We start from the raw sequence: 27,220 nt of genomic DNA, 5'->3' as shown, positions 1-27,220 counted from the left end.
GCTGAGGTGAAAACTTAATTGTTGGTATATCTTAAGAAAACATGAGTGAATAGAGATAAGTGATGAAGAAGAAATACATTTTTCGGGTTCTCTAATTCTCACTGCTGAGGTGAAAAGTTTTGTGAACTACACGAGATCAAAGTTATTTACATCTCGTGCGCTTTTGAGTCCCTTACTACGCTCAAGATCTAAATTAGATTAGTATACTTAGAATCTTTCTCTTGCACGGCACTCAAAATAAGCACTCGAAGAAATATCAAACTTTGATCTCTTGTTGTACAAATAACTATTTTAATCAGGCCCTTTCACTCTGCTCTGGGGAGCTACTGGGGCTAGCCATTATGACAATCAAAAATGTATGGGGATGACAGATGCGACCATAAGGGCCGATACAGACGGACTGCAACCCGACTGCAATTTGTATGGGAACTGCACGCCAACTGCAACGTCAGCCGGCCCTAAAGGGGCCCACTGATTAACAGTCCGCCGGACGGTATCGGCCTGTCAGTTAGAACAAAAATTAGACAGTTCCGGACAACTGACAGGCCGATACCGTCCGGTGGACTGTTAATCAGTGGGCGCCTTTATGTCGCATTATTTCACTTTTCATTGGCGTTTTCTATCAACGATAGCCACTCTCGTACTTTGATACTTACATGTTAGAAAGCGACGGTCATGAACATGATGACAGATGATAAAACCGCGACTATCTTAGGACCGGTGGTAGAATGGTCGCGTTTTTATCGCCTGTCAACAAGTCTGTCACGTTCTATTAAATATGTAAGTGCGAAAGATGGCGCATATATTATTATGACACGACGGGCGATAAAAACGCGACCATGCTACCGCCGGTTCTCGTCGTACCTATTTCTTTGATGTGCTTTTTGGACTTTGGACGCCACAAATTTATCGTTAAAATGAAAAGGATTTACTCGTTTATGAAATAATACATATATACCTACACTAATTATTTGAACGTAGGTATATGGCATGGGTACACTGAATTTACAATGGATACATCCTACTGTCGGTTATTTAATGATTCATTTGTTAGAAATAACTTAGTCATTATTACGAGTAGATTTCATCATTTGTGTTATCAAGTAACTTCTTTAGAAATTGATTTCTTCCGAACGTTCGGTGCAAATTGCCACTTATCTACAGATATACTTCTATATCGTTAAATTAATCTGATATGGTAGAAAATATATATTGATTATTTTGAAGTAGGTAGTAGGTATATATAGCCCACTTAAAAAAATGTTGAACATTGATCTGATTGCGGACAGTTGAAGTGTACGAAAATGGCGTTCTACGGGAAGAACTTCAAGAAAACCAAGTTTGAAAACATTGATGAGCTCCTGGACGCATTTAGTAAGTGTATTAAGTACTTACTAAAATAAAGTTTAAGAACTGGGTAGAAAAATAATAATCAAGAACGAGTATTTTTTGTGTGCGTTACAATAAAAAGGAGATGTATGTCCCCACCATAGAGAAATATAATAATATACAAGAGTGCTCACTCCATACATCAGTTAGTTAGACTATTAATTTCAGTGTCTTCATCTAGCATCGAGGAGCGGAACTACATATAAGTACTGCTACTTGACAATAGATGTAGCACCGACCGGAAAGTCTTATCTCAACAGCATAAGACTTTCCGGTCAGTGCTACATCTAATTGTCAAGTAGCAGTACTGATAGTTCCGCTACTCGATGCTAGATGCTAATAGTATTTTTGGTAATAAAACTGATGTATGGAGTGAGCAATCTACATATGTATTTTTTTCTCTAAGGTCCCCACAGATTTCTAAAGACCCCTCTCACACAATCCTCTGGAGTTGCGTGTCGGGGCCGTTAAGTACCGTTAGATGAATAGGGCGAAGGTTACTACCAAAAGGAACCAAACTAAATATTTATTGCAAATTCCAGAGGCCCCCGACAACGTCCGTGGCTTAGTCAAGAACACCGACAGCACTTCCCGTTTCGAGAAAAACGCCGACGGCTCCGTTCAGTACATCGTCTCCAAGGATGGCCAGGAACTCTTCAACCAGAAGATGACTCCTGGCGTAGAAGCCGACTTCACGACTCCTGACGGCATCAAGACTAAAGTCACCTGTCAGATTAACGAAGGTGTGCAGACGGTCATGACTTTCCCTGATGGCAATAAGCTTCATATGGACAGGGTGTTTGAAGGCAATACCATGAAGAATGTAAGTAAAAACATATTATCTATTGTTGGTCAAACCAATTTGTCAGTAAATAAGAACAAAAAAACTATAGTCATCCTTTTCTATTGGGTTCTAGTACTAGTGTAAGACAAATATAATATGATTCTCTCTGTCTATGGATGAAACTTCTTTCATTCTTCAGTCCTTTGACAAACTATACTAAGATTATTGGACGGTCAATAACTTTTTAGATTTCATCAGCCTGGGAAGGCGGTAATTTGGCACACCAATGTCATCAATCTTGTCATTTGTTTTATCGCCAATGAAAAAAAGGCAGGCCACGAAAAAACTTAGTAAAGCGAATTAGTTTGCAGCATTTTTTACAAGAAATTTTAATAGATTTTTTTGCTGCCCCTTTCTGCGCCTGTAGAATACAAAGTTAATTATAGCAGGCTCATTTAAATACAAATAACTTTTTGTTTCAGATCATTTATAAAGAAGGTTCCGACTTAAAAGGTACTATCTTCTACGAGCAGGTTTGAATAGTTTAAAGCAAGTATATTATAGATTTAACTCCCCCGCAGGCAGTTACACATTCGCATGAGTGGCGAGGCGAATGTGTAAACGCACGTAACCTCCTGAGACCGAGAAGCAGTTGTTTTGTTTTTGAATTTGTAACCCTTAGCTACCTACTGTATGTATAAAAGTTCAGAATAGAAGTAGTAGTAGTAATCACTATTGTAGGTAAGGTACACAACACAGGTTATGGAACATAGATTTTGGAATAAGTATGTACAACAAATTATACGCGGGGTCTAGGAGGATATGAAATGTTTGTTTGTGCGTTCGTTTTTCGATTTGAATTATTATTCGATTCACCATGTATCATTCATTTCGTCATTTTGACTTGGTATGCGTAATTGTGGGGTTAGACATAAGTAGGGAAGTGTTTTCAATTGAGACAGAAAGGTTTTGAGTATTTTTTCAATTCTACTAGGTAGGTACCTACATAATAACAGAAATGCACGTCACGTACACTAAGAAAATAAGTATTTGTATACTAAGAAAACTATTGTATTTACCTACACATTAAGTTATTTAATTATTATGATTTGTAATAAGAACACTATTGTTTTATTTTAGTGTACAGTGTACTTATCCTATAGGCTATACTGAAAGATCGATTCTAATAAATTACACATTTTGTTAAGGTTTTGATCCTCTTAATGATAAATTCAAATTTTAATTCAAAATACCTATACTTTACAGTACCTACATATGGGGCTACTTTTCCGCACTAGTGCGTAAAATAGCACTTTTCGTGCAAATGTTGAAACTTTAAAGTGCCATATGTACTGTAAAACGTTGTTCGATACACGTGAGAATAGGTAATTCGCAACTCGTGTCGATTTAAAACACTCCCTTCGGTCGTGTTTTAATTTATCGCCACTCGTTTCGAATTTCCACTTTTTCGCACTTGTATCGAAAATAACTACGCACATGTCATTAGTGCTCTATAATGCGTTCAGAAACCGTAGGAAATGACCAGCTTTATTACAACCAATTTTACTATGAGAGCTTTCTTATCTGTGGTATAGTAGGTAAAATTTGTACTTTAATGTTATTACATTTCAGATTACCATCAGTTACGGTTACCATCAGTTTGTCACTGACATAAACGCCGTCGAGAACGTAATTTACTTTCTATACATCCCGTTTGCACTAATATGCGAGTGCGAGCGAGATGTATAGAAAGTAAATTACGTTCTCGACGGCGTTTATGTCAGTGACAAACTGATGGTAACCGTACAGCAGTCAAAACTCAAGTGGGTCTCTATTCTAGTATCCATAGATATTAAAACAGTTATCGACACGAAACGTCAATTTAGTATGTTTTTAAATATAAACCGCACGATATTTGATCCCGAGTGACATGAGAATAGGGACTTCATTCGTTTGTCTAGGAATTAAAAAAAAACTACGGATGCGTGACATGCGTGAAAAAAGTTTTACTTCACCGCCATTTGACGTACAGTTTATATTTTAATTAGTTTTAAGTATGTGTTTAGATAAAGTAGTGTATGTAACTGTACATAATTAGGAATTAAAACACTCGTGTGAACACTGTGAACCCACACTCGTATTTTAATGCCCCTCATTATGTAGCAGTCACATGAACTACTATTATTCATGTAGGCCTAGCAACAAGCACTTATGAATAGTAATTAGGTATTACTTAGATAGGTAGGTACATATTATTTTAATCTATTTATCAGAGCAATTTATTGATACTAATATTATATACTTTATTCATATAGGCCTAGCAACTAGCACTTATGAATAGTATTTAGGTATTTGATAGGTACATATTATCTTAATCTAATTATCAGAGCAATTTATTGATAGCATCGTTCGCAGACGTTTCTGCTTAATACAAAATTAATTTCAATTTATTGATGTTAATATTATTCCATAATAACATTGGATTATTATACAGATCAAATTTAACACTAAGAATTTCACAAAAAGATCGTCAAACATTAAAAAAATATATAAAAAATACTAGTCTAGAATTTCTAGAAAAAAAAACTAAATGTAAAACAAAAAACAACAAAAGAAGTACATACATCGGAATATCCATTTCCTCGTCATTAATACCTAATAAATAAATAATCATTTCGAATAACAATTAATCCCACGTTGTATTATCATTCATATAGTCTTGTGTGGTACGAGTTTAGAAATAAGTTTACGCTTTACATAATTCTTAAATTTATTAATAGATAATTATCTAATTGTCAATAATCAATTGAGTAATATTGTTTTTTCTTTTTAATATTGTTTGGAAATTTATTAAAAAATCTTACCTACACAATTACCCGTGAATATTTTTTTTAATTTTATTGAGCCGAGTAAAGGGCACTGCGAGCTTATGTTTATTTCTAGTAGGTATTAATATTATGAATTTCACAATTTTTCCTAAAATTTACAATATTTTTATGTAAGTATCTATATACAGAATATTCTCATAAATGTATTGATAGTGCACTGTCATTATGTCAATTTCCTTATAAAGGGTGTAGCAGGATAGCCTTTGAAAAATTGCCCCCAGCGCTTTTGGTTCGAAACTATAACCAAACGATGCCTTTTAAGAAGATAATACTTTGCACAAAGTTTCAACCCCCTCCGACCCCCTGGGGGTCCACAATACCCGATAAACCCCAAAACTATTTTATTTTTTTCCTCCAAATCTATGAGACGGACGGATCCCCAATTTTGCTCAAATATTATTGGAACTAAAGGCCATTGTTGGAAAAAATTACAGCTCTCTATCTCATTCCGTTATAAAAAAAATTAAAAAAAATTGTAACACCCTGTATTATGACTTCTAGTCTTGGCACAATAACCATATTTTTTTTAAATATGTACTAACGTCTTATCTACGTCATATCCAAAATTCATCCGCTTAGCAAGGGTGCAACACTGTGAAATAAATGTAAATGTACCATTTAGTACCTACTTTTACTATGTAACACAGGCGGAATTATGAGTTAAGTATTAGGTACCTAATGTACCTATGTGTAAAAAACAACTACCGGCCAGCCGATATGGCCCTCGTGTTGGATTTCAGAACGCAATGGTGGTGTTATATAAATATGAATGAAACTATTGGTATTTATACGAGTAAGTGTTACAGTTTATTTTTTCATTTGACATAACATACCCTCCAGTTTGTAGTGATATATAATGTGTAATAAAAATTGTGGGGATCCATTTAAGGACATAATCAGTATCATGTACTGATTAGTAAAAAGTCGAAAAAATATAATATTTTTCGCTAACATTTTTTGGCATTTGTATGGAGAGTTGGCTGACTTGGGTCTTAGACGGCCTGCCCTTAGAAAAAAAATCCTGTCAAAAAAATATTTCTTCCACGCCACTATTAACGATGCTCCGATATAAATACAATGCCGCGCGATGCTGTGCGGCGTAAGCGCCATCGGCAATAAGATCTCTTTCCATAGATAACGTCACATTTATGTATAACGTCACATTTATGTATAATGTGTATTTATTCGAGAAAGTGTTTCTGGTATTTTTTCCAATGAACATAACTTCCGGCGTGTAATCATATACAAGGCGGAACCAAAATGGTGGGGATCCGTTTAAGGGCATATTCGGAGGAAAAAGTTGAAGAAATATTTTTATGACAGCATTTTTTTTTCTAAGGGGCAGTCACCCCAAGTCAGCCAACTCTCCATACAAAGGCCAAAAATAGTTCGCGAAGAATATTATATTTTTCCGACTTTTTACTAATCAGTACACGATACTGATGATGTCCTTAAATGGATCCCCACAATTTTTATTACACCTTGTATATCACTACAAACTGGAGGGTATGTTATGTCAAATGAAAAAATAAACTGTAACACTTACTCGTATAAATACCAAATATCTGGATGACCGCTCGGAAAATATATAAAAACTCGAAAATGCGAGTTCTCCCAGAGATAAGACCTAGCTAGATCGATTTTTCGCCCCCGAAAACCCCCGTATAGCAAATTTCATCGAAATCGTTAGAGCCGTTTCCGAGATTCCCGAAATATATATATATATATATATAAATAAATAAATAAATAAATAAACAAGAATTGCTCGTTTAAAGGTATTAGATAGTTTCATTCATATTTATATAACACCACCATCGCGCTCTGAAATCCAACACGAGGGGCATATCGGCTGGCCGGTAGTTGTTTTTAGGGTTCCGTAGCCAAATGGCAAAAAACGGAACCCTTATAGATTCGTCATGTCTGTCTGTCTGTCTGTCCGTCTGTCCGTCTGTCTGTCCGTCCGTATGTCACAGCCACTTTTCTCCGAAACTATAAGAACTATACTGTTGAAACTTGGTAAGTAGATGTATTCTGTGAACCGCATTAAGATTTTCACACAAAAATAGAAAAAAAAACAATAAATTTTTGGGGTTCCCCATACTTCGAACTGAAACTCAAAATTTTTTTTTTCATCAAACCCATACGTGTGGGGTATCTATGGATAGGTCTTCAAAAATGATATTGAGGTTTCTAATATCATTTTTTTCTAAACTGAATAGTTTGCGCGAGAGACACTTCCAAAGTGGTAAAATGTGTGTGTCCCCCCCCCCCTGTAACTTCTAAAATAAGAGAATGATAAAACTAAAAAAAATATATGATGTACATTACCATGTAAACTTCCACCGAAAATCGGTTTGAACGAGATCTAGTAAGTAGTTTTTTTTAATACGTCATAAATCGCCTAAATACGGAACCCTTCATGGGCGAGTCCGACTCGCACTTGGCCGCTTTTTTTACACATAGGTACATTAGGTACCTAATACTTAACTCATAATGCCGCCTGTGTTACATAGTAAAAGTAGGTACTAAATGGTACATTTACATTTATTTCACAGTGTTGCACCCTTGCTAAGCGGATGAATTTTGGATATGACGTTGATAAGACGTTAGTACGTATTTAAAAAAAATATGGTTATTGTGCCAAGACTGGAAGTCATTATACAGGGTGTTACAATTTTTTTTTTTATAACGGAATGAGATAGAGAGTTGTAATTTTTTCCAACAATGGCCTTTAGTTCCAATAATATTTGAGCAAAATTGGGGATCCGTCCGTCTCATAGATTTGGAGGAAAAAAATAAAATAGTTTTGGGGTTTATCGGGTATTGTGGACCCCAGGGGGTCGGAGGGGGTTGAAACTTTGTGCAAAGTATTATCTTCTTAAAAGGCATCGTTTGGTTATAGTTTCGAACCAAAAGCGCTGGGGGCAATTTTTCAAAGGCTATCCTGCTACACCCAAAATCTCTTACTGAGTCTCTATGGTTCATTTTGTATCGTATATTGCTCGAATAGCCCTCTTCTGCAGAACAAAAATGGTACCTATTTATCTCTGAAGCACCACCCCACAGTAAAATACCATATTATGCCATAATGCTATGGAAGTAACTAAAATATAGGTACCTACTAATCTCTAATATAGTATAAAACAAAGTCGCTTCCCTGTCTGTCTGTCTGTATGAATGCTTAGAACTTTAAAATGATGCAACTGATTTTGATGCGGTTTTTAGGGTTCCGTACCTCAAAAGAAAAAAAACGGAACCTTCATAGGATCACTCGTGCGTCTGTCTGTCCGTCCGTCTGTCACAGCCTATTTTCTCCGAAACTACTGGACCAATTAAGTTAAAATTTGGCACACATAAGTATGTAAGTTTGTGACCCAAAGACGGACATGTAACGTAAACAAATGAATTTTAAATATGGAGGCCACTTTTGGGGGGTAAAAGAGCAAATTAAAAAAATAACATTTTTCAAACTATATCGCGTTACATATCAAATAAAAGAGCTCATTTTGTCAATCTCAAATATATATATTCCCCCCCCCCCCCCTACCCCTTTATGTCTGAAACTACTGGGTCAAAAATTTTGAAAAAAATACACTTAATAGTTCTTTACCTATAGATGACAGGAAAACCTATTAGAAATGTGCACTCAAGCCTGAGTCAGACTTAAGTAGGTACTTAGTTTTTGATCCGACCCCTACGGGTTTTTTAAAGACATTTTACTCACTTTTTATTTAAAAAAACATATTGTTAAATTTGTGTAATGTACGGAACCCTTGGAACGCGAGTCCGACTCGCACTTAGCCGGTTTTTTTAATAGATATAGTGATTCAAGAGGAAGGTTTATTTATATATAAATTGTTAATCCGTGCGAAGCCGAGGCGGGTCGCTAGTAGATATATAACTCAACTATATACTGCCAGAGCGCTCTCCCTATAACCATCTATAACACCAGTCCATTAGGTACGCCGTGGCTCCGTGGAGCATGCGTAAAAAAAATATCCGATCCAGTTCATGCATATGTCTCGCGAATTTGCTGTGCGTCGTCAACTGTTCCATCAGCCACTGCATCCAACGAAGGGTTTTGAGAGAGCGAGACGAAGGTATCTATAGTTGTCCCGTTACCTGTCCAAAACCGAACCATGTTAAGATTCTATTAAGTTCTTTAGCACCCTCTAAGGCCCTCTTGGATTGTCGGTAATTGCATGCATTATTTCATTCTACGCTAAACATGTTGAATACACTAATTTCTTACTGTCAAGTCAAGACGGGCCTAGTGGTATGCTTCAGCAATTGCAGCAATTGCAGCTTGCCTGCAATTTTTTAAGTTGAAAAGTGATTTAACCCTTCGTACGCTTAAACACGGATTCGTGCGTGAGAATTTAAATCTATTGTTTTAAATGTCAAGCTCACTTTTTCAATGATCAAATTTGACAGGCCGCATACGAGGGGTTAAGGTTACTGCACTACTGCTTAGGTACTGTTGCAACGTTGACGCGAGCGATACGTCGGTGTAAATATTGCCAAAATGGCGTTGCTGAAGTGTCATATTGAACTTTCAACAAAGAGATTGACAGTAAGTGACATCCGCGTCAACACTGCAGCAGTATTGCTGCTGCAGTCGCCATCCGAATGTAACATTGAGAAAAAATAAATATCAGGGGACATCTTTTGCTCAACGCATTAGCATTGCGATTCAACGTGGCAATGCGGCCAGCCTTCTAGGCACGCTGCCCATCGGCAGTGACTTGGAGGCCGTTTTTAGGGTTCCGTACCCAAAGGTTAAAAACGGGACCCTATTACTAAGACTCCGCTGTCCGTCCGTCCGTCTGTCACCAGGCTGTATCTCACGAACCGTGATAGCTAGACAGTTGAAATTTTCACAGATGATGTATTTCTGTTGCCGCTATAACAACAAATACTAAAAACAGAATAAAATAAAGATTTAAGTGGGGCTCCCATTCAACAAACGTGATTTTTGACCGAAGTTAAGCAACGTCGGGCGGGGTCAGTACTTGGATGGGTGACCGTTTTTTTGCTTGTTTTTTTATTTATAAGGCGTTTATTTTAAGTTTATTTATAGAGAGTTTATATTATTATTTTATTTAATGTTCCATGTGTATTTCTGTGTTTTAAATAATAAATCAATTATGGGGACATCTTACACAGATCAACCTAGCTAGCCCCAAAGTAAGCAAATCTTGTACTACTGCTAGGCGACGATATTCATATAGGTATTAGGTACTTATATAGATAAATACATACCTACTTATATACATAGAAAACACCCATGACTCAGGAACAAATATTTGTGTTCCTCACACAAATAAATGCCCTTACCGGGATCCGAACCCAGGACAATCGGCTTTACAGGCAGGGTCACTACCCACTAGGCCAGACCGGTCGTCAAACGTACTTAACCCATTATTCCGACTGGCCCTGGAGATGTCGTAACGGTCCGGCTGGTTGATCCCAACTGTCCGTTGCCTTTTGTTGCTCCTCTGGCAAAACAACCATCTAAAGATTTGATTGAAGTGTCGTCTGAAACTGAACATAATGAAATTTAAACTATTGAGACATTCGAGAACATACCGACATTAAAAAAATATAAAGGCAAATTCACGCCTACAGGTGTCGCGGTGCGCCATTCTGTGTGGTACAACCACAGAACAAGTAGAATGGCGATGCGAGCTGGGTACGTGTCGCCGCCGGTTATGAGCAAACGCTCGCATGCTAGTACTCGCCCGCGCTGACCGAAAAACGTAAACATGCCTTTTACGTCACAATAACGTTCAGATTTAGAAGCCAGACATCAAATCTGTCTAAAGAACGCGTATCCATTCACCAGGCACACAAGTTTTTACTACAGTTGCGCGAGAAATGTGGAAATGTGGAGAGGAACGAGCGGCGACACCGGTTCCGATACTAACTGCGCGCGATAGCCGTTCTAACCTCTTTAATATGTTCTGTGGGCACAACGCACAACCTAATACACAACGCTGCGTCTTAAGTACCTACCTACGAACAACTCGCGAACGCGAAGCGAAGCGGCGTGGCGCGGCGTGGCGGGCCCACGGCGTTCGCGTTCGCAACGAGATCGCCCACGTAGGACACTTCTAGGTATTAGGTATCAAAGGATTGATTCACTCCGCGCCGCATCGCTTCATGCTAGCATTTATAAAATTCCATACTCTGTGTCCGATCTTAGTCGAACTCACAATTTTTTGGCATGAATCGAGCATTATTACGAGCTGCTAAAAGTCTAAATGAACTATCGAAGGAGCGAGATATTGACGTTTTTAATAGCAACATCACAACTATAAGACGGATTCTGACAGACAAATTACTTAAGTGAGCGAGTCGTATCCGATAGCTTAATACTGTATCGATAGATAGATAGATCGAAGTTTTGTTTTCCTAGTCCAGTAGGTATATAAAGAATATTGTTTTGTATTGTATAACATTATAATAAGTATTCATATTAGAGGGTGCGTATCATTTAGATTATTAGTGGTAACACGTTGTAAAATATAGTGCTAACCACCATTTGTTTGTTAACCTGTTGCTATTGGTGGGAACTTAATATAATTGGCTTTCTGTTATTTACATAGGTATACATGTATAACTATTGTACAATTCATAGCTGTTGGTTCTCCGAATAATAAATAAATAAACAATTATTTAATAAGTAGGTAGTATTTAGGGCATCGCTGGAAAAATTGCACTTACTTGGGTAAATACAAGTAGTAAAACAGAGGGTTCAACGCTGAATTCGTCATGGCCAGCCAGTAAAAGAAGATGTAGAAGGCTCGCGAGTATTTGTAGTACTTCAGACTAGGACAGGACACTTCAACTAAGAAGTAAATATGGAAAAGAAGCCAGCCACCCGCGAATGATAATACCACGAGTGCCAGCATTTTTATCACCTGTAAAGTAAATCAGATTTAAGCCGGACAATTAGAAGAAAACAATGAATTTTTCTAATGCAAACTTAACTACCGCTAGATATCGCCTTACTTCCAGAGACTCGTACCCGATTACGCCCAGGAGGAATAGCGTAGGGTATATAGATAAGGGTAATTCGTGAATATTTTGCTTCTTGTACAAACTTCGCAAGTACTTTTTTTGTACTTTCTCCAATACTAGTCTATATTTTGCTTCGTGTGGGATCCAGACTGTGGCATTTGAGTTACTTACTAGCAGGTGGCCAGTTACTGGCGAATTACCCTACTCACCCTTTTACGATCCTCCTGTCTTTTACACTGTGCATCGTTGCGTTCACCAATGACTCTAGTGCTCCGTAGCAAACTGCAGATGCGGCAAGAACACCACACCATGACAACAGTAGGCACCCCGAACAAGACGAAGAAATACCCAAAGCTGTACCTAAAAAAAAAAATGTCTACTGTTAGCCCGGACAAATAATGGATGACTCACGCTAGACCGGGCCGGGCCCGAGCCGAGGCGTCCGCCATATCATTTTCTATGACGGCTGATCGGTGATCATATGGTGCTTTCCACAGACCTGTGCTTTCCATTAGAAAACGAAGCTCCGGCCCGGGCCCGGCCCGGTCTAGCGTGAGTCACCCTTAAGCTGGCTGTATGGGGAAATACTGGTGATTGGCCGTTTTACCCGTAAATTGTACCTTTAATTTTTTTTATCGAATTGTATTATACCGATAATATTACACTAAAAACTTACCGTCGGTAGAACTCTTGTGAATCTTCGTCTTCGTCCCACTTGCAGACGAATCTGCAAAAAATATTAGTACCTACTTAGATTTAATATAAGTATGTAGGTACCTAGCTAGACTACCTATACCTATACCTATACCTATACCTATAGTGTTTAAAAAAGTAGAGAATAAAAATATGACATTAAACTTATTAAATTGTACAACGGGACTTAATCGCGTATCTAAGTTTTACCTCCGACATTTCGAGGACGGCGTTGTCTCCTTGGTCTAACGTGGTCCTAGTGCGCAAAATGTTCAAGCTGATAAACAAGACCAAGTGCGGGTAAGTAGTTCGAAAAACTCGCGCGGTTAGAAGATGCTGATGTCAACTTTAGCCAGTCTTCTCCGAGACCACGGGGACAACGCCGTCCTCGAAAATAAATCTTAAAACTTAGATACGCGATTAAGTCCCGTTGTACAATTTAATAATGTGTTAAAATCGTGAAAGTTTAAATCAGTGAATGGTAGATACTTTGGACTCACAGTCAGATTACTTGATGCTGACTGTACATGAAATTATAGTGTTTAAATATACCTGGTGCTGTGACGTACACGGTATAATTCATGGTACGTATAGTTCGGAATGTTGACGATTAAACAGACTACCCAGATGCACGCAATGATCATAATCATCTTTCCTTTGGATTGTGTGGTACCCAATGGCTTGCATAACACTCTGCACCTGTAAAGCAATAGTCATTAGTTTTACAAGGGGTGAAAATACCTACTAACTGCAAAACATTATAATCTTTAATAGAAAAAATAACGACTTCTCAAAACAGTTTGAAATGGCATTTGGCCGGGCCGGAGCTTCCGGCGCTTCGTTTTACTATGGAAAGCACTGATCACCGATCAGCCGCCATAGAAAATGACGTGTCGAACTCCTCGGCCCGGGCACGGCCCGGTCTAGCGTGAGTGATCCTTAATGGTGCATATCATTTATAATCAGCCTCAAGACTTAGAAAATACTTTTTCACCTCAGCAGCTCGAACAAGGGTACTTTGCTAGTTAAAAACAGTGAGCAAAATCGCATTTTGCTCACTGAGTGAGACAAAATGAGCAAAATGCTTGTTCGAACTGCTGAAGTGAAAACTTAATTGTTGGTATATCTTAAGAAAACATGAGTGAATAGGTAAGTGATGTAGAAGGAATACATTTTTCGGGTTCTCTAATATGTTCTCACTGCTGAGGTGAAAAGTTTTGTGAACTACGCGAGATCAAAGTTATTTATATCTCGTGCGCTTTTGAGTCCCTTACTACGCTCAAGATTCTAAATTAGATTCACTCGCTACGCTCGTGATTGTAAATTCTAAATTAGCTCGTGAATCTTTCGCTTGCACGGGACTCAAAATAAGCACTCGAAGAAATATCAAACTTCAACAATCTCTTGTTGTACAAATAACTATTGTCGTAGAGGAGTGTCCAAGCCCGAATCAAATGTTAAATTTCCACAGGAAAGTGGCCCGTTTTACGGTTTTTTTAATCTAACCGGTCGATACTGATCGCCACAATCGTGTACACTGAAGCAGCGATGAAAGCATTTGACAGGAACTGGTTCCACTTGCAGAAGGCTTCGTTCCACCCGTAGTCTTCGCTCCAGTTCCAATTGCCGTCCAGCATGTATAAAAAGTTCCATGGCGTGTTACAGACGGACAACAAGAAGTCCAACAGGGCGAGGCTACCTGAAAATTAATGTTGACAGATTTATTTACAAACAAGATATATACAGTGTATTACTAAAAGAAATTAAAAACTAGCTTAAATCTAAAATAGGCCCTTGAGGCATTGTACCAAGGATGCTGGCGACATTTCCTCGCTGTATCGCAATGCTGATACGTTGTGCGAGGTAGCCGCCAGCTCTTCGGTCACCAGTTACGTCAACCAGACGCTTCGCGATTTCTGCGAAAAACTTATGCGCGCTGGGACCCCATGGACCTAGAGTTTCAACTCCAAATGGTACAAAATGGTACTCTCTACCGAGGCTCTTATATTTGACAGATTAATTTAACTTGCAACTAGCGACCCGCGCCGGCTTTGCACGGGTTAACAAATTATACATAAACCTTTCTCTTGAATCACTCTATCTATTAAAAAACCCGCATCAAAATCCGTTGCGTAGTTTTAAAGATCTAAGCATACATAGGGACAGACAGACAGCGGGAAGCGACTATGTTTTATACTATGTAGTGATGTATCTATGTGATCATCATCAGGCTTTTAACATCTTGACAGATGATTTACGCAGTGTCTGTAAGCGAGTAAAGACGTCTCTCCTGGCTGTATAAACCAATGCGGGCTCAAAACCCATCATTTGTGCTGTTTTCAGACAAATTATACAACATATTTGGTTGTCAATAAAATCCTACTTCCATTGACAAACAAAATAAACATCGCCCTTGTGAACGTGCCTAAAACCGCCGAAACTATACTTTACAAGGGAGCGGTAAGTAAACAAATGCATTAAATATAATGCTCTGTCCTCCATTACATTGTGACGGCTAGGGACCTCGATAAGTTTACGGCGCTGAAATGTCAAAGTGGATGTAAAGAGTGATTCCCGGAGAGATTTCTCTTGTATATTGTTTTATCTCAGCGATTAAGTTCAATGAAAATAATATAAACGGAGAAAGATTCGAACACACACTTGAAATATTCGGGACTAAGATTACCTACTTAAGTACTACTACTTAAGGAATGAATTTTAAGTTACTTCGTCAAAACACTCAAAACCATGTAACTGAACATCGATAATTTACAAATATTTTTACGGTACCTACATATGGAGTTAATTTACGGCCCTAGTCCGGTAACTAGCACTATATGTGCGTATATCGAAAATTTAAAGGGCCATATGGTACTGTAAAACGTGGTACAATACAAGTGCGAAAAGTAGGAAATTCGCAACTCGTGTCGATTTAAAACACTCCCTTTGGTCGTGTTTCTATTTATCGCCACTCGTTGCGAATTTCCTACTTTTCGCACTTGTATTGTAATGTACTATTGCAAGGATTCGATTTTGTATAAGTAGGTAATATATTTAACTGCTCTATGCGTGACACCATATTCCAATCATGACCCAAAAACTAGAAGTTAGATCATAAAATATAAATGATACATTATTGACGCATGATACCTTAGAGCATGATATTTATTCCCAATTCCCAATAGGTTTTTTATTGACGTCTTGTCATGTTAATGCTGGGATCTGAACTTCTAATGTGTATAAAGATGTAAAGATTTACGAGTCAATGTAAAAGCGCGAAATGAACCATGACTCTTATACATTTTGGGCTTTTAACAATAGGTACTTGTTAGTAAGTCAATTCTATTAGGACTTATTGCACTAAAATTATATTTGCTTTTATCATGTTTTACTGCTAATAAATTATTGATTGATCAAAGAAACCTATGCGAACCGAGGCATCCCTTCTTTGCTGTAAACAATGAAAAAAAAAATATATATATATATGTCGGAGCGAGACACCAGAAAGACGTATTGCAGCATTACAGTTCATAGTTAGACGCCCGTATAAAGTCGATTAGCAATGTTTGGCTACGTATTATTTGCTTGTAACGAAATAATGAAGCTGCGTAGTGAGTAACGCCACCATCTATTGGCGTATTATTGAACTAAGATGACAGGTAAAAGGCTTTGGAACGTCAAGAGTTGTATCTTGAGTGAATGTAGGCACGAACTGGCATTTTTGTCGTTATGTTGGTAGACTGGTCAGACAGGTTTACCAACTTTAATTGGAGGCGGGAGCGGTTGGCTCCGCCGCTGGAACTGGCTTCTTTCTTCTTGATCAGACCGCGCTAGAGATCGGACGTTAGCCAAGCTCGTGCCTAATTCGCTACGTTCCTGAAGGCTTATACCTGAAGGATTATTCTGAAAGCTTATAGATTCTCACGTTCTTTAACCGATTAGCTAAGTGTTTTATTTCAAGTGTTATTTTGATTTCTTGTGTGCCATTAGAAGCTTACTTTTGTAAAATAAAGATTTGAACGATTTCATGTGATCTTTTTTTATTTTAAATCAAATAATTTTGGATCCAATTAGTGATTGGTCGTGTTGATTACTTAGTACTGAAATATAGTAGGCACTAGTATGGTTAACGAGACTGAATGTTTATTTCATGCGTTGGTAGCATACCTACTATATTGGCTGTGAAGCAATACATCGAGGTACCATGCCCACCACCCGCTATCAATAGCCCCTATCAATAGCCCTCTCCCTCTTCGACATATATATATATATATTTTTTTTAACTTCAGCAATTCTTAGTATTAGCTTCAGAAAATTCTAATTAATTTAATAAGTACCTAAAATTAAAATTACAATTAACTTTGAGTGGAAAAATCATTTATTTACAAACAAGATATATACAGTGTATTACTAAAAGAAATTAAAAACTAGCTTAAATCTAAAATAGGCCCTTTGAGTTATTATTACTATAAGTAGATAACAATGAAATTGTAGCAATCGCAATGGCGCTTGACGTGTTTAGGTCGCGAGATTAAACACTCCGCTTCCATAGTTTGTAGTCGCCCGGCAATTAATGACTTTATTAAATTATACAACGGGACTTAATCGCGTATCTAAGTTTTAAGATTTACCTCCGACGTTTCGAGGACGGCGTTGTCCCCGTGGTTGTCTCCGAGACCACGGGGACAACGCCGTCCTCGATTTAATAATGTGTAAAAATCGTGAAAGTTTAAATCAGTGTCAATTAATGACTTTTTATTTAAATTTAATGTCGGGACAGATGTTATTATAAACAAAATATTAAAGGAACTTACATAGAGGATAATTAGTAGGATTTCTCCTCATCTTCTCAACGCACAGCACGATGCCAATGACCATAGAGTTGAAGACTACGGCCACCAGCACTGTGATGATGAATAGAGCGTAAAAGGTTAACTGAAGTAATAGATGTAGAGGTTCTACATCGTCTCGAGGTGGGGTAGAATGTCCAGAGATCTGTAAACAATATTTTTATACCATTCATACCCTTTCTCATTTTAGCGTTTAACGCTGCGTCTTACGTAAGCGATTCTCGCGAACGCGAAGCGAAGCGACGAGGCGCGGCGCGGCGGGCCCACGGTGTTCGTGTTCGCAACGAGATCGCCCACGTAGGACACTTCTATAGGCATCAAAGGATTGATTCGCCCCGCGCCGCATCGCTTCGCTTCGCGTTCGCGTGTTGTTCGCCTACGTAGTACGCTGCGGAGAGTCACATGAACCCGCCGCCAATAAGCCACTACCATGCAATCGAAGTAATGATCTTATTTTAAAACGGCATGCTTTAATTGTTTGAAACTTAGCAAGAACATAGGTTTGGTGAATCAGACACTGATGAAAAGGCGTTATAGCCTTATAGGATTTAACATGATCATACCAAAGATAAAGAAATTCAAAGTGGCGGCCATTTTTTACATCCTTCACTACGAATTTATATTAAACTGCCTTTCGGATCCCCAGATATTAATTCTCAATTTCATCATGATCAGAGCAAATTTTCCGTTGGACATACCCTTTACAATGCAAGCAAAAATGTTGTAATGATAACCAGCAGTTAGGTACCTATTACTTATTTAAGTTACATGCGTGATGATTTATTCGCGATAGCGTATGCGTAACTTTATATGCTTGTATGTAATTATTATATAACATATTTATTTTATCTACTTACCAATGTCATATTGTTACCAGTACCATGGAAGTACGTTTCATTATAACCATAGGTTGAAACATTGGTGAAATTAAAGTTCACTTGTTCGTGAGACATAGTTGTAACGATTCTGAAAAAAAAATTAACATTAGGTAATGTAGGGATTGAAACAGGCTGATTACTGAGACAATACACTAAGGGCCACTTGCTCCATCTCACTAACCCGAGGTTAAGCGGCTAAACCTTTACCTAGTGTCAAATTGTACTGGTAACCATGTTAACTCCAGGTTTAACCGGTTAACCACGAGTTAGTGGAATGGTGCAAGTGGCACTAAGAGCAATCTTGAATACATTCCTATAAAAATATTAAGTTTAGGTACAGTGGTACAGTCACCTGCAATAATATGTTACACAACGAAGTCCGCAAAAATATCTGACACTATTTTATTTGTAAAGCTTTTGCGGTCTTCGAAGAATAACATAGGTATTATTGCAGGTGACTTGCACACCCACACTTTAAAGTAACTAACTCTTCAAACTTACCAAATTTAATCAAATTCTGGCGAAAAACACGACAAATAAATAAGAATCGGTCCAGTTATCATTTGATAAAATCTCGAACCATAAGATTGGGTTTGAACTTGTTTATTACCTACCTACTCCATGTGTTCTGTCAAATGAAAAACCACATAAATATTTTACGACAAGGCCTTATCTCAAGCTTCTAACTTGGCGCAAACCCCGCCGTTATGACGACAAATATCGAGCAATAAATATACCTACATATTCGTAAATATGTTTGTTGTGGGTACCTATAAAACTTAGAAAGATCTTTATTCTATACTTAATACTAACAGCCTTCTAGCCTTGTCGGTATTGCGTAGATTAGCGGTTCTCAATTTTTTTTTTTTGACGTAACCCTTTTGGAAAGCGATATACTTGAAGGAACCCTACAATACGGTGGCGGCATAGTAAAATTTTTCGAGGCGACTAAAGCATAGTGTTCTAAATTCTTGCGGAACCCCTGCAGGGGTGTCGCGGAACCCCAGGGTTCCGCGGAACACACTTAGAGTATGGCTGGCGTAGATCAACAAAGGACATGTAGATCTACAAATAACTAAATAGGTATGTATGTATGTACCTATATATGTATGCTCTCTACATTAGCGAAGTGGCGATATTTACGAGTTAAGTGCGGAAAATGGACCCGTTACCATAACTATCGCCATCATGGGATTCATGCGCGTGTATATTACTTTACTTAATACCTATACAAGTATAGGTACACTGAAAATATGTCTTATACATATTTATAAAGAAATGCTAACTTTATCCGATTCAAGAGGGTAAGACGCAAAGATCCAGGAGGGCAATTCTAATCTACATTTTGATATCATGATGATGTATTTTTGTTATTATTTGAACATACATGGCTCGGGTTCGTACATGTATCGCGAGCGAGACGCACGGGCCAATAATAACAAAACTTACAAAACATGAAAATATCATCAAAATTTAAGTTGGTATTGGCCTAGGTACAGTACGAGTGGGTGAAGCTTAATAGTTATTTACGATACAAGTGCGCAAAAGAGGAAATTCGAAACGAGTGGCGATAAATTAAAACACGACCGAAGGAAGTAACTTTTCGCACGCGTATCGTATCTGGGGGCACCAGTGCCCCCGCCAAGTCGAGCGCGAAGCAAACACTGCGATTGCCAAGTCATTATACGTATTACAAATTAAAGATATCTTATTGATACGGTTTTAACACCCCCTGGCACTGATTAAAATAACCGACTTGGTTTCACATTACATCTCAAACCTTTTTTGTAGTAAAAGCGTTGCGAGACTTGCACCTTTTTACATGTAATGTTTTTGATGGGATAACGTTTTACAGTACATCCCTACAGGGGCATCCCTTTAAATATTTGACATTGCAACGAAAAGTGCTTATTTACGCACTAGTGCGGGAAAGTAGCACCATATGTATTACTGTAATAAACATTTTCAAGGAAAACTATATAAAGAATAAGACATTTATTTCTGAACAGGCACCGTAGCATGCCACGCCTGTTAACCATCACACCCTAAACAAGATGTGTGCAAATGAAAAACCAACTGCTTTTAATGGGATTAGGTTAGGAGTCGTGCCATGTCTAGTTTATGGCGGCTCGTAAAACTAAGTATGCGTATCCTGGCGTTTAATCGTTTCTAGTGCAGCACCGTAAAATGGGGTGAGTAGGGACAAAACTGACATTCAAACCTCGATAAAACTTTATTTTTACATGTGGCAAAATGAATTTTATACATAATAAACGTTCCGGTCGTTTGTATTTTAGTTTTTATATGATTTTGTGTAGTTCCATTTCATATTAACTTTTTAAGATACTTAAACAAAAAATAGTAGGAAATCTCAGCTCACCCGTATATGGGATGAGGAGGGATTTCCTATTAAGGTGAGTTTTGAAATTTCTAGGATCTACACTTTGGGATTATGAACATTATAACAGATTGATTTGTTATTAGAATATATAATTTACGTAACAGTAGCCTGTAAAAACCAACTCACCCTTCTGTCATCCCTTCTCTCCCCATTCATAACCCAACTGCCCTCGTAATCCCTACTCACCCCATTTTACGGTACATAGTACCAAAAAACCGGCCAAGTGCGAGTCGCACTCGCGCACGGAGGGTTCCTCACCATCAACAAAAAATAGAGCAAAACAAGCAAAAAAACGGTCACCTATCCAAGTACTGACCCCGCCCGACGTTGCTTAACTTCGGTCAAAAATCACGTTTGTTGTATGGGAGCCCCACTTAAATCTTTATTTTATTCTGTTTTTAGTATTTGTTGTTATAGCGGCAACAGAAATACATCATCTGTGAAAATTTCAAATGTCTAGCTATCACGGTTCGTACAGCCCGGTGACAGACGGACGGACAGCGGAGTCTTAGTAATAGGGTCCCGTTTTTACCCTTTGGGTACGGAACCCTAAAAATTGTGTGCTGTGAATTGTGATATTTAGTATAACTCATATATATAGAGCGGTCGAGCATAAAAAAATCGCAATTCCATCAATTTGTTCGTCAAGACACCGTTTTGCCGAGCAGTAATTAACCGGCCATTTAAGAGATCCGCTGACGCATGTGAAGTAGGTACCTGCTTGTAGTACAGTCAGCTGCAGAAATAGTTGCCCCTTGTGCAAACTCTATGCAGGGGAGGTGGTCAGTTATCCCTGCAGCTTACCATACCGACGGCGCTTTGCGATCGAAAAATCCGTTCATAACCGCAAGACTTGCGGTAGTTGCGGTCCGCAACTACCGCAAGTAGCTGAGGTATTACGGGTCACGTTTCACTGGTTTGTTAAATGATATTTCTAGTTTTGTTAAAATTAAATTTCCATTTTCCAAGGTCCATTAGTTCTGAATACGTCGCCAGTGGCGTAAAACTGGCAGTAGGTACCTACTTATCGTCATTATACCTACTATGAGTAGGCTATACCCAGTTTAAGATGTCTAATAATAATAATATGGCTCAACATCATACTTCATTTATATGTAGTATTGAGCATGGCTAAAATATCTATACGGAAGCTAAAATAAGACCAAAGAATTGGGGTAATAATATATCTCTGAGATATAAATTACTGAAATCAATATATTAAGATAATAATAAGGTAGGTAGTAAGGTAAGTAGGTAGGTATTTAGGTAGTAAATATACCAGTACATCATACTGTAGTAGACCAGTATAAAACAATGGGATTCTTTACTCGTACATCAGTATTTCCCTATTCCCTATCAATAGAATAATACAATGATGTTAACATAAATTTTCTGGGAATTGCTTTTTTCCCGCCCAAAAAATGATAATACGAATAGTTTATTTTTCCTCAGTCAGCTTAGTTTTGCAATTACCGAAGAAAGGGAAAAAAAAAGCGTTGATAAAAAAACAAACAAGAATAGTAGGTACGCAAAATGTGGGGAAATAAACAGTCAAAGACAAAAAGGCAAGGATTTTTGAAATTAACTTTCTCTTGGACTTACGCCATAATTGGGCATTTGAGGTAGATTTATTTGCCAGTCCAATGCCTGCTGAATGAGCAGGCCGGTAAAAGTACCCAATTTGGCAAGTAACCTCGAAATTATACAGAAGGATTTCAGGATGAGCTCTGTTTGGGGAAAATGATACAGCTTGTTATAATATATTGAAAAAGTGTTAGATTATTCTATCCTCTGAAATAAGTTATTTTGTACAATAATTGGGTACTTTCCTCTACTAAAAATAAATTATTTCACACCGTGCACGAAATAAAGCACCAGATAATTATGAGAACAACATAGATAGAAGTTATTTTTAAACACAATTTCTGTTTAATAAAACAGATAGGTAGAAATATAATAAAAAGTAGGCGAGGTGACCGTGACGTCCGTGACGTCACTACACTCGTTTTCATATAAATTCCATATTGGCAAATCGTTTTGACAATTCTAAAAAAGAAGCTGATTTGACTAGTAGGAATGTACACAATTGGTTAATATAATTAATATTGGATGAGTTTCGTCCATTGCGGCATTGGGTCGATTCGGCCTGATGCAAGTACGAGTATACCTATATCATAGTTACCTACCATTACCTACTTAGTGTTAATATTTTCTTTGTATCTTAGTAAATATATATATGTACTTAGTAACCTATCTGTATGAGTCCATAGGAATTGTATCATTTTATACATTACACATTAGGTATGTATTTCAAGCTTATACAAAATTTTGGCGTTATCCATAAACGGCTGCTAACTTAATCAGTTGACGATCGTCGTTTGTCCCTATCCGTCGATGTATGCCATAGAGAGGGGAAACGACGATTATCAGCTGATTAACTTAGCAGGCGTTTATGAATAACGCCGATTATGTTTAGTTTCACCATTAGTCGATCTAACCTACCTATGTAAGATTGTTCCCAAATGTATTTGTTGGAAGTTACTCTGACCCTGAATATTTTGAATGTTGGTACATATCTATATAGGTACTTATCCCAATTAAAATCTTTAAAAAAAACTTCCGCTTTTTCATAAACGCACTACAAGCCCCTATTTGTCAATTGATGTTTTATCACAGTCTTACAAATACATAAGTCGAAATGACAGATAAGAGTTAAGACAAACGATTACCTACTTAAAAAAACATGTAAGTTCTAACCATGAACCTATAATATTACGGACAGAGTTTCGCTTACAACACAACTGTGATTCCAACATCCACCAGTTTCTAAGTATTTACGCGTGACACACACACATTGACAGCCCACATCCACCAGTTTGCCGTCAGACGAATCGAAACGTCATTGAAGTAAACATGTCGAAGAAAAATATAAAATATGCCGGCATGCGTAGTTAAATCCTGCTAGAATTATACCGATCGAAAGAAAAAAAGTCACGGAATAACTTTTCATACTTAAGTTTATCAATTAGTACGTAAAATCACGATAATTTGTTGTTTATAAATTATCAAACTGCAAAACAGGAGTGTGACCAGTAACATGAATAGGGTAATTTCCCGAAAGTAGGGTAATTGATACGCTTCTTATTAAATCATTATGTATTAAGAGATCATTTAGGTAAATGGTTAAATTATTGATTGTGCATTTCAAACTAGGTCGGTATGGTAATTTCCTGATACTAAGGAGATTAGACGCTTACATGCATGTTTGATAGTTAACGTTTGTATGTTATGTATTATAATTTTTTTGTTGAAAACCAGATATGTTTCAAGTTAAATGTATAAATTAAAAAAACATGACGAACTGATTTCATTACGATGCTAAGTATCATTAGGTATTGAAAATAATGTTTGCACAAAGTAATTGTGCAATATTGCGAATTTCAAGACCTATAAAATCAGATACGTACACACCTTTTTTATTGTCTAACGTAAAACTGTCCCAATTTTTTTATTTGAAAACAAGGACGATATTAAAAATAATTGTTTCACCATTAGGGGAGAATTTGTGGCACATGGTAACACTCGTCTACACGCACATATTCAAACCGTCCGCCATTGCAGTGTCACAGTTTGTCTTAGGTGACAGTCCGTCCGTAATATTCTAGGTCCATGGTTCTAACGTGTTTTTTTCCGAAGACGTCCAGAGAGTGCCTAATAAAGTGTTGTAATTTTAGATAAAATAGTTTCTTAGAACTCTTGAATAAGATTCTTACTTAAGGATAAGGATTCTCACTTGACCCGCTCGTAAAAGTGGAGGGTTAGTATGTTACATATTTATAAAAAGGTCTCTCGTTTATACCCTAGTTTATATATATACCACTCATTTATATCCACTATCCGTCTATCCACTACCTTCGAAAACGTGCATTTTCAGTGTTTCGTACAAAACTTTGTTCACGGAACACTTATGGGATCACTTTGCTCTTGTTTATACCACGTCGGGCGGGCGTAAACATGCATGGTAAAAAGTTACCGTAGCTAATGAACACCTCATATCTAGAGGTCTCACTTGCGCGTTGCCGGTCCTCTAGAAACCTGTACTTCGTCCTTTTTTTGTAAGTAGGTAGTCCCTCGAGCAAACCTCTGCCGTGAGTTCATGCCACCACTAGCCATGCAAGACAGTTCCTTGAAACTGCATAAGCCGCAAGCATTTAGGAACGTTTTGGAATTTAGCACACAGGTTTTAATCCAAAGCTGATTAAATATTTTTATGCCAATGACTCTTAAACACGCTGTAAATTATTCACAGAGGAAGTTACGAGCAAAGGCTAGTCTTAATGAAACCATAAACGTGAAAACCCACCGGAAAAGTTCTACAAAGCATAAAAAGAACAGCCAAGCGAAGTCTTATCTAACAAACGCACCGAAATGTAGAAGCCGATTCTTTCGTAACAATTTAATATGGTTTTCACCTTACTTTAATTCAAACTTAAGCCAATAAGTGCGAGAGAGATGCCTAATGAAACGACTCCTGATTGCATTTTGTGAGCACCAATCAGCGTGAATCAGTTGGCGGATTCGAAAGATTGCCGAATTAGAGCAGCTGATAGCCGAGCCGAATTAATAGGTGACACAAAAGCATAACGCCTCCGCTGGCTTGGTCACCTATGGGAGATGATCAGGCAGTCAAAAGAGCACAACCAACTGGACTAACCAACCGGATCGACCGACTGGTCGACCAACTGGACGCCATCCTGTAGGTCATCCTAAGTATCGGTGGGCTGACAGAATTGAGTTAAATGTCCGTGAGCTCGGCGTCAGCGAAAGTTGGCGTCCGCGCAGGACAGAGCAATATGATATGCTCATCTGTTGGATGCCATGAATTTAGATCACCGCTTAATAATCAGCATTAGCCGCAACTAGGATTTGCACGACCGATCTGAAATGTATGGGAAGATCCGCGGATCCGGATCCAGATCCGGATTATTATATACATTTCGGAGTCGGATTGCAAACCCTAGCCACAACGCAACGCTGGTTGTGGTGCGACTCAACGTCGTGTCAAAATTAGATAAATACCATCAAATTCTTAAAATAGAATCGGCCTCCATGTCATAAAACTGCCGTCACCAACTCCTAAGTCGTGTCAATCACATATAAACGTGCAATTGCTGCGCATGACCTTTTTACGCACTTTTTACAGCTTTTATAGCTGAACCTAACCGTTTTACTTTTCCTTCATATATTCAATCGGAGAAATCGCATTGGAATACCTACTTTTTTATACGACCGTTGTTTTTATTTACGGGCTCGTATGTGATTTATGTTCCTTTTTAACTCGACATAACAAACCATAACAATGTTGATAAACAAAAAGTATAGTAAAAAAATGTATGTTAAATTTATGAAATAGGTATATAAATACCTAAGATATATTAGGTATACATAGTTATTTAAGGAGTGCCTCGAATTTTGGGGCATAACTGTAAAACGTACATAATAACATTGATCAGTACATTGATTGATAACACTTAGCCTCCACCCCGCAAGATCGTCGGCGTAGAATGAGAAATCTTTCACAATCATTTTCACACCCATAGTGATAGATTTAAAAATAATAATTTCTTAGTGCGCCTTTTTTGAAGAAAATGTAAGTATAATTTAAACCTTTAACGGTTTGTACCGCACGTTCCTTCTTTGTTTCGTTCTTTCTTGTTTCATTATTTGTCTGTTTTAAATATATATATATATCTTCTTCAGACTTCTACAGAAATTGTAATAAAACAGAAACAGTCCTGACCTGATTGACCAAGCAGATGCCTGTACCGAAATTTACGACGTCTGCACAGAGGAATTGATTTAGGGTAGCAATAAAAATATGATTTGTTATCGTTTTATGTGTTGACGGATACTTTTACACATAACAATCTAAAAGGCAATAACATTATCTATCTTGACGTCCTTTGTCTAATCCAAGGGCCGTATTCGGTAGTAAATGGCAAAGTAATCAAATAAGATTTAATGTTACGAGCCTTGACGTCGATTTTTAGTGTGCCGCACAAAACTTTGTTCGCGGTAACACTTATGGCACAGAATAAATAATAGTACTAAGTACAGAAGACTCACTCTCTAACAAAACGCGTCTGTTACGATCAGCACAGATATGGCCGCTAGGTGGCGACAGCGCCACGCGCTGCTTATGGCTTTCCCCAAAATTGGGGCCGAACGGATGTACTTTTAGCTACCTGTAGCAAAGTGACGAAATCGCGGAGTGAGACACGCCTGCTTATGGGACTTTAAAATCAGTTACTTAC

General features: G+C 37.8%; 2 protein-coding genes across 2 annotated transcripts in view; one reads left to right on the top strand and one right to left on the bottom strand.

Annotated features, from left to right (window-relative positions):
* LOC134656903 (uncharacterized) overlaps positions 1–27,220 on the bottom strand; it is a 163,738-nt gene that overhangs the window by 113,226 nt on the left and 23,292 nt on the right. The window lies entirely within an intron of this gene.
* On the top strand, positions 1,269–2,726 carry LOC134656790 (uncharacterized). The gene is made up of 3 exons (XM_063512313.1): positions 1,269–1,374; positions 1,932–2,212; positions 2,656–2,726. The coding sequence occupies exons 1-3, from the start codon at positions 1,305–1,307 to the stop codon at positions 2,710–2,712; spliced, it is 408 nt and encodes a 135-aa protein (XP_063368383.1). The 5' UTR covers positions 1,269–1,304; the 3' UTR covers positions 2,713–2,726.

The sequence above is a fragment of the Cydia amplana genome, chromosome 19 (assembly GCF_948474715.1).
Source record: "Cydia amplana chromosome 19, ilCydAmpl1.1, whole genome shotgun sequence".
NCBI lineage: Eukaryota > Metazoa > Arthropoda > Insecta > Lepidoptera > Tortricidae > Cydia > Cydia amplana.
The sequence above is the reverse complement of the archived record's forward strand: the minus strand, read 5'-3'. Positions and strand labels throughout refer to the sequence as shown.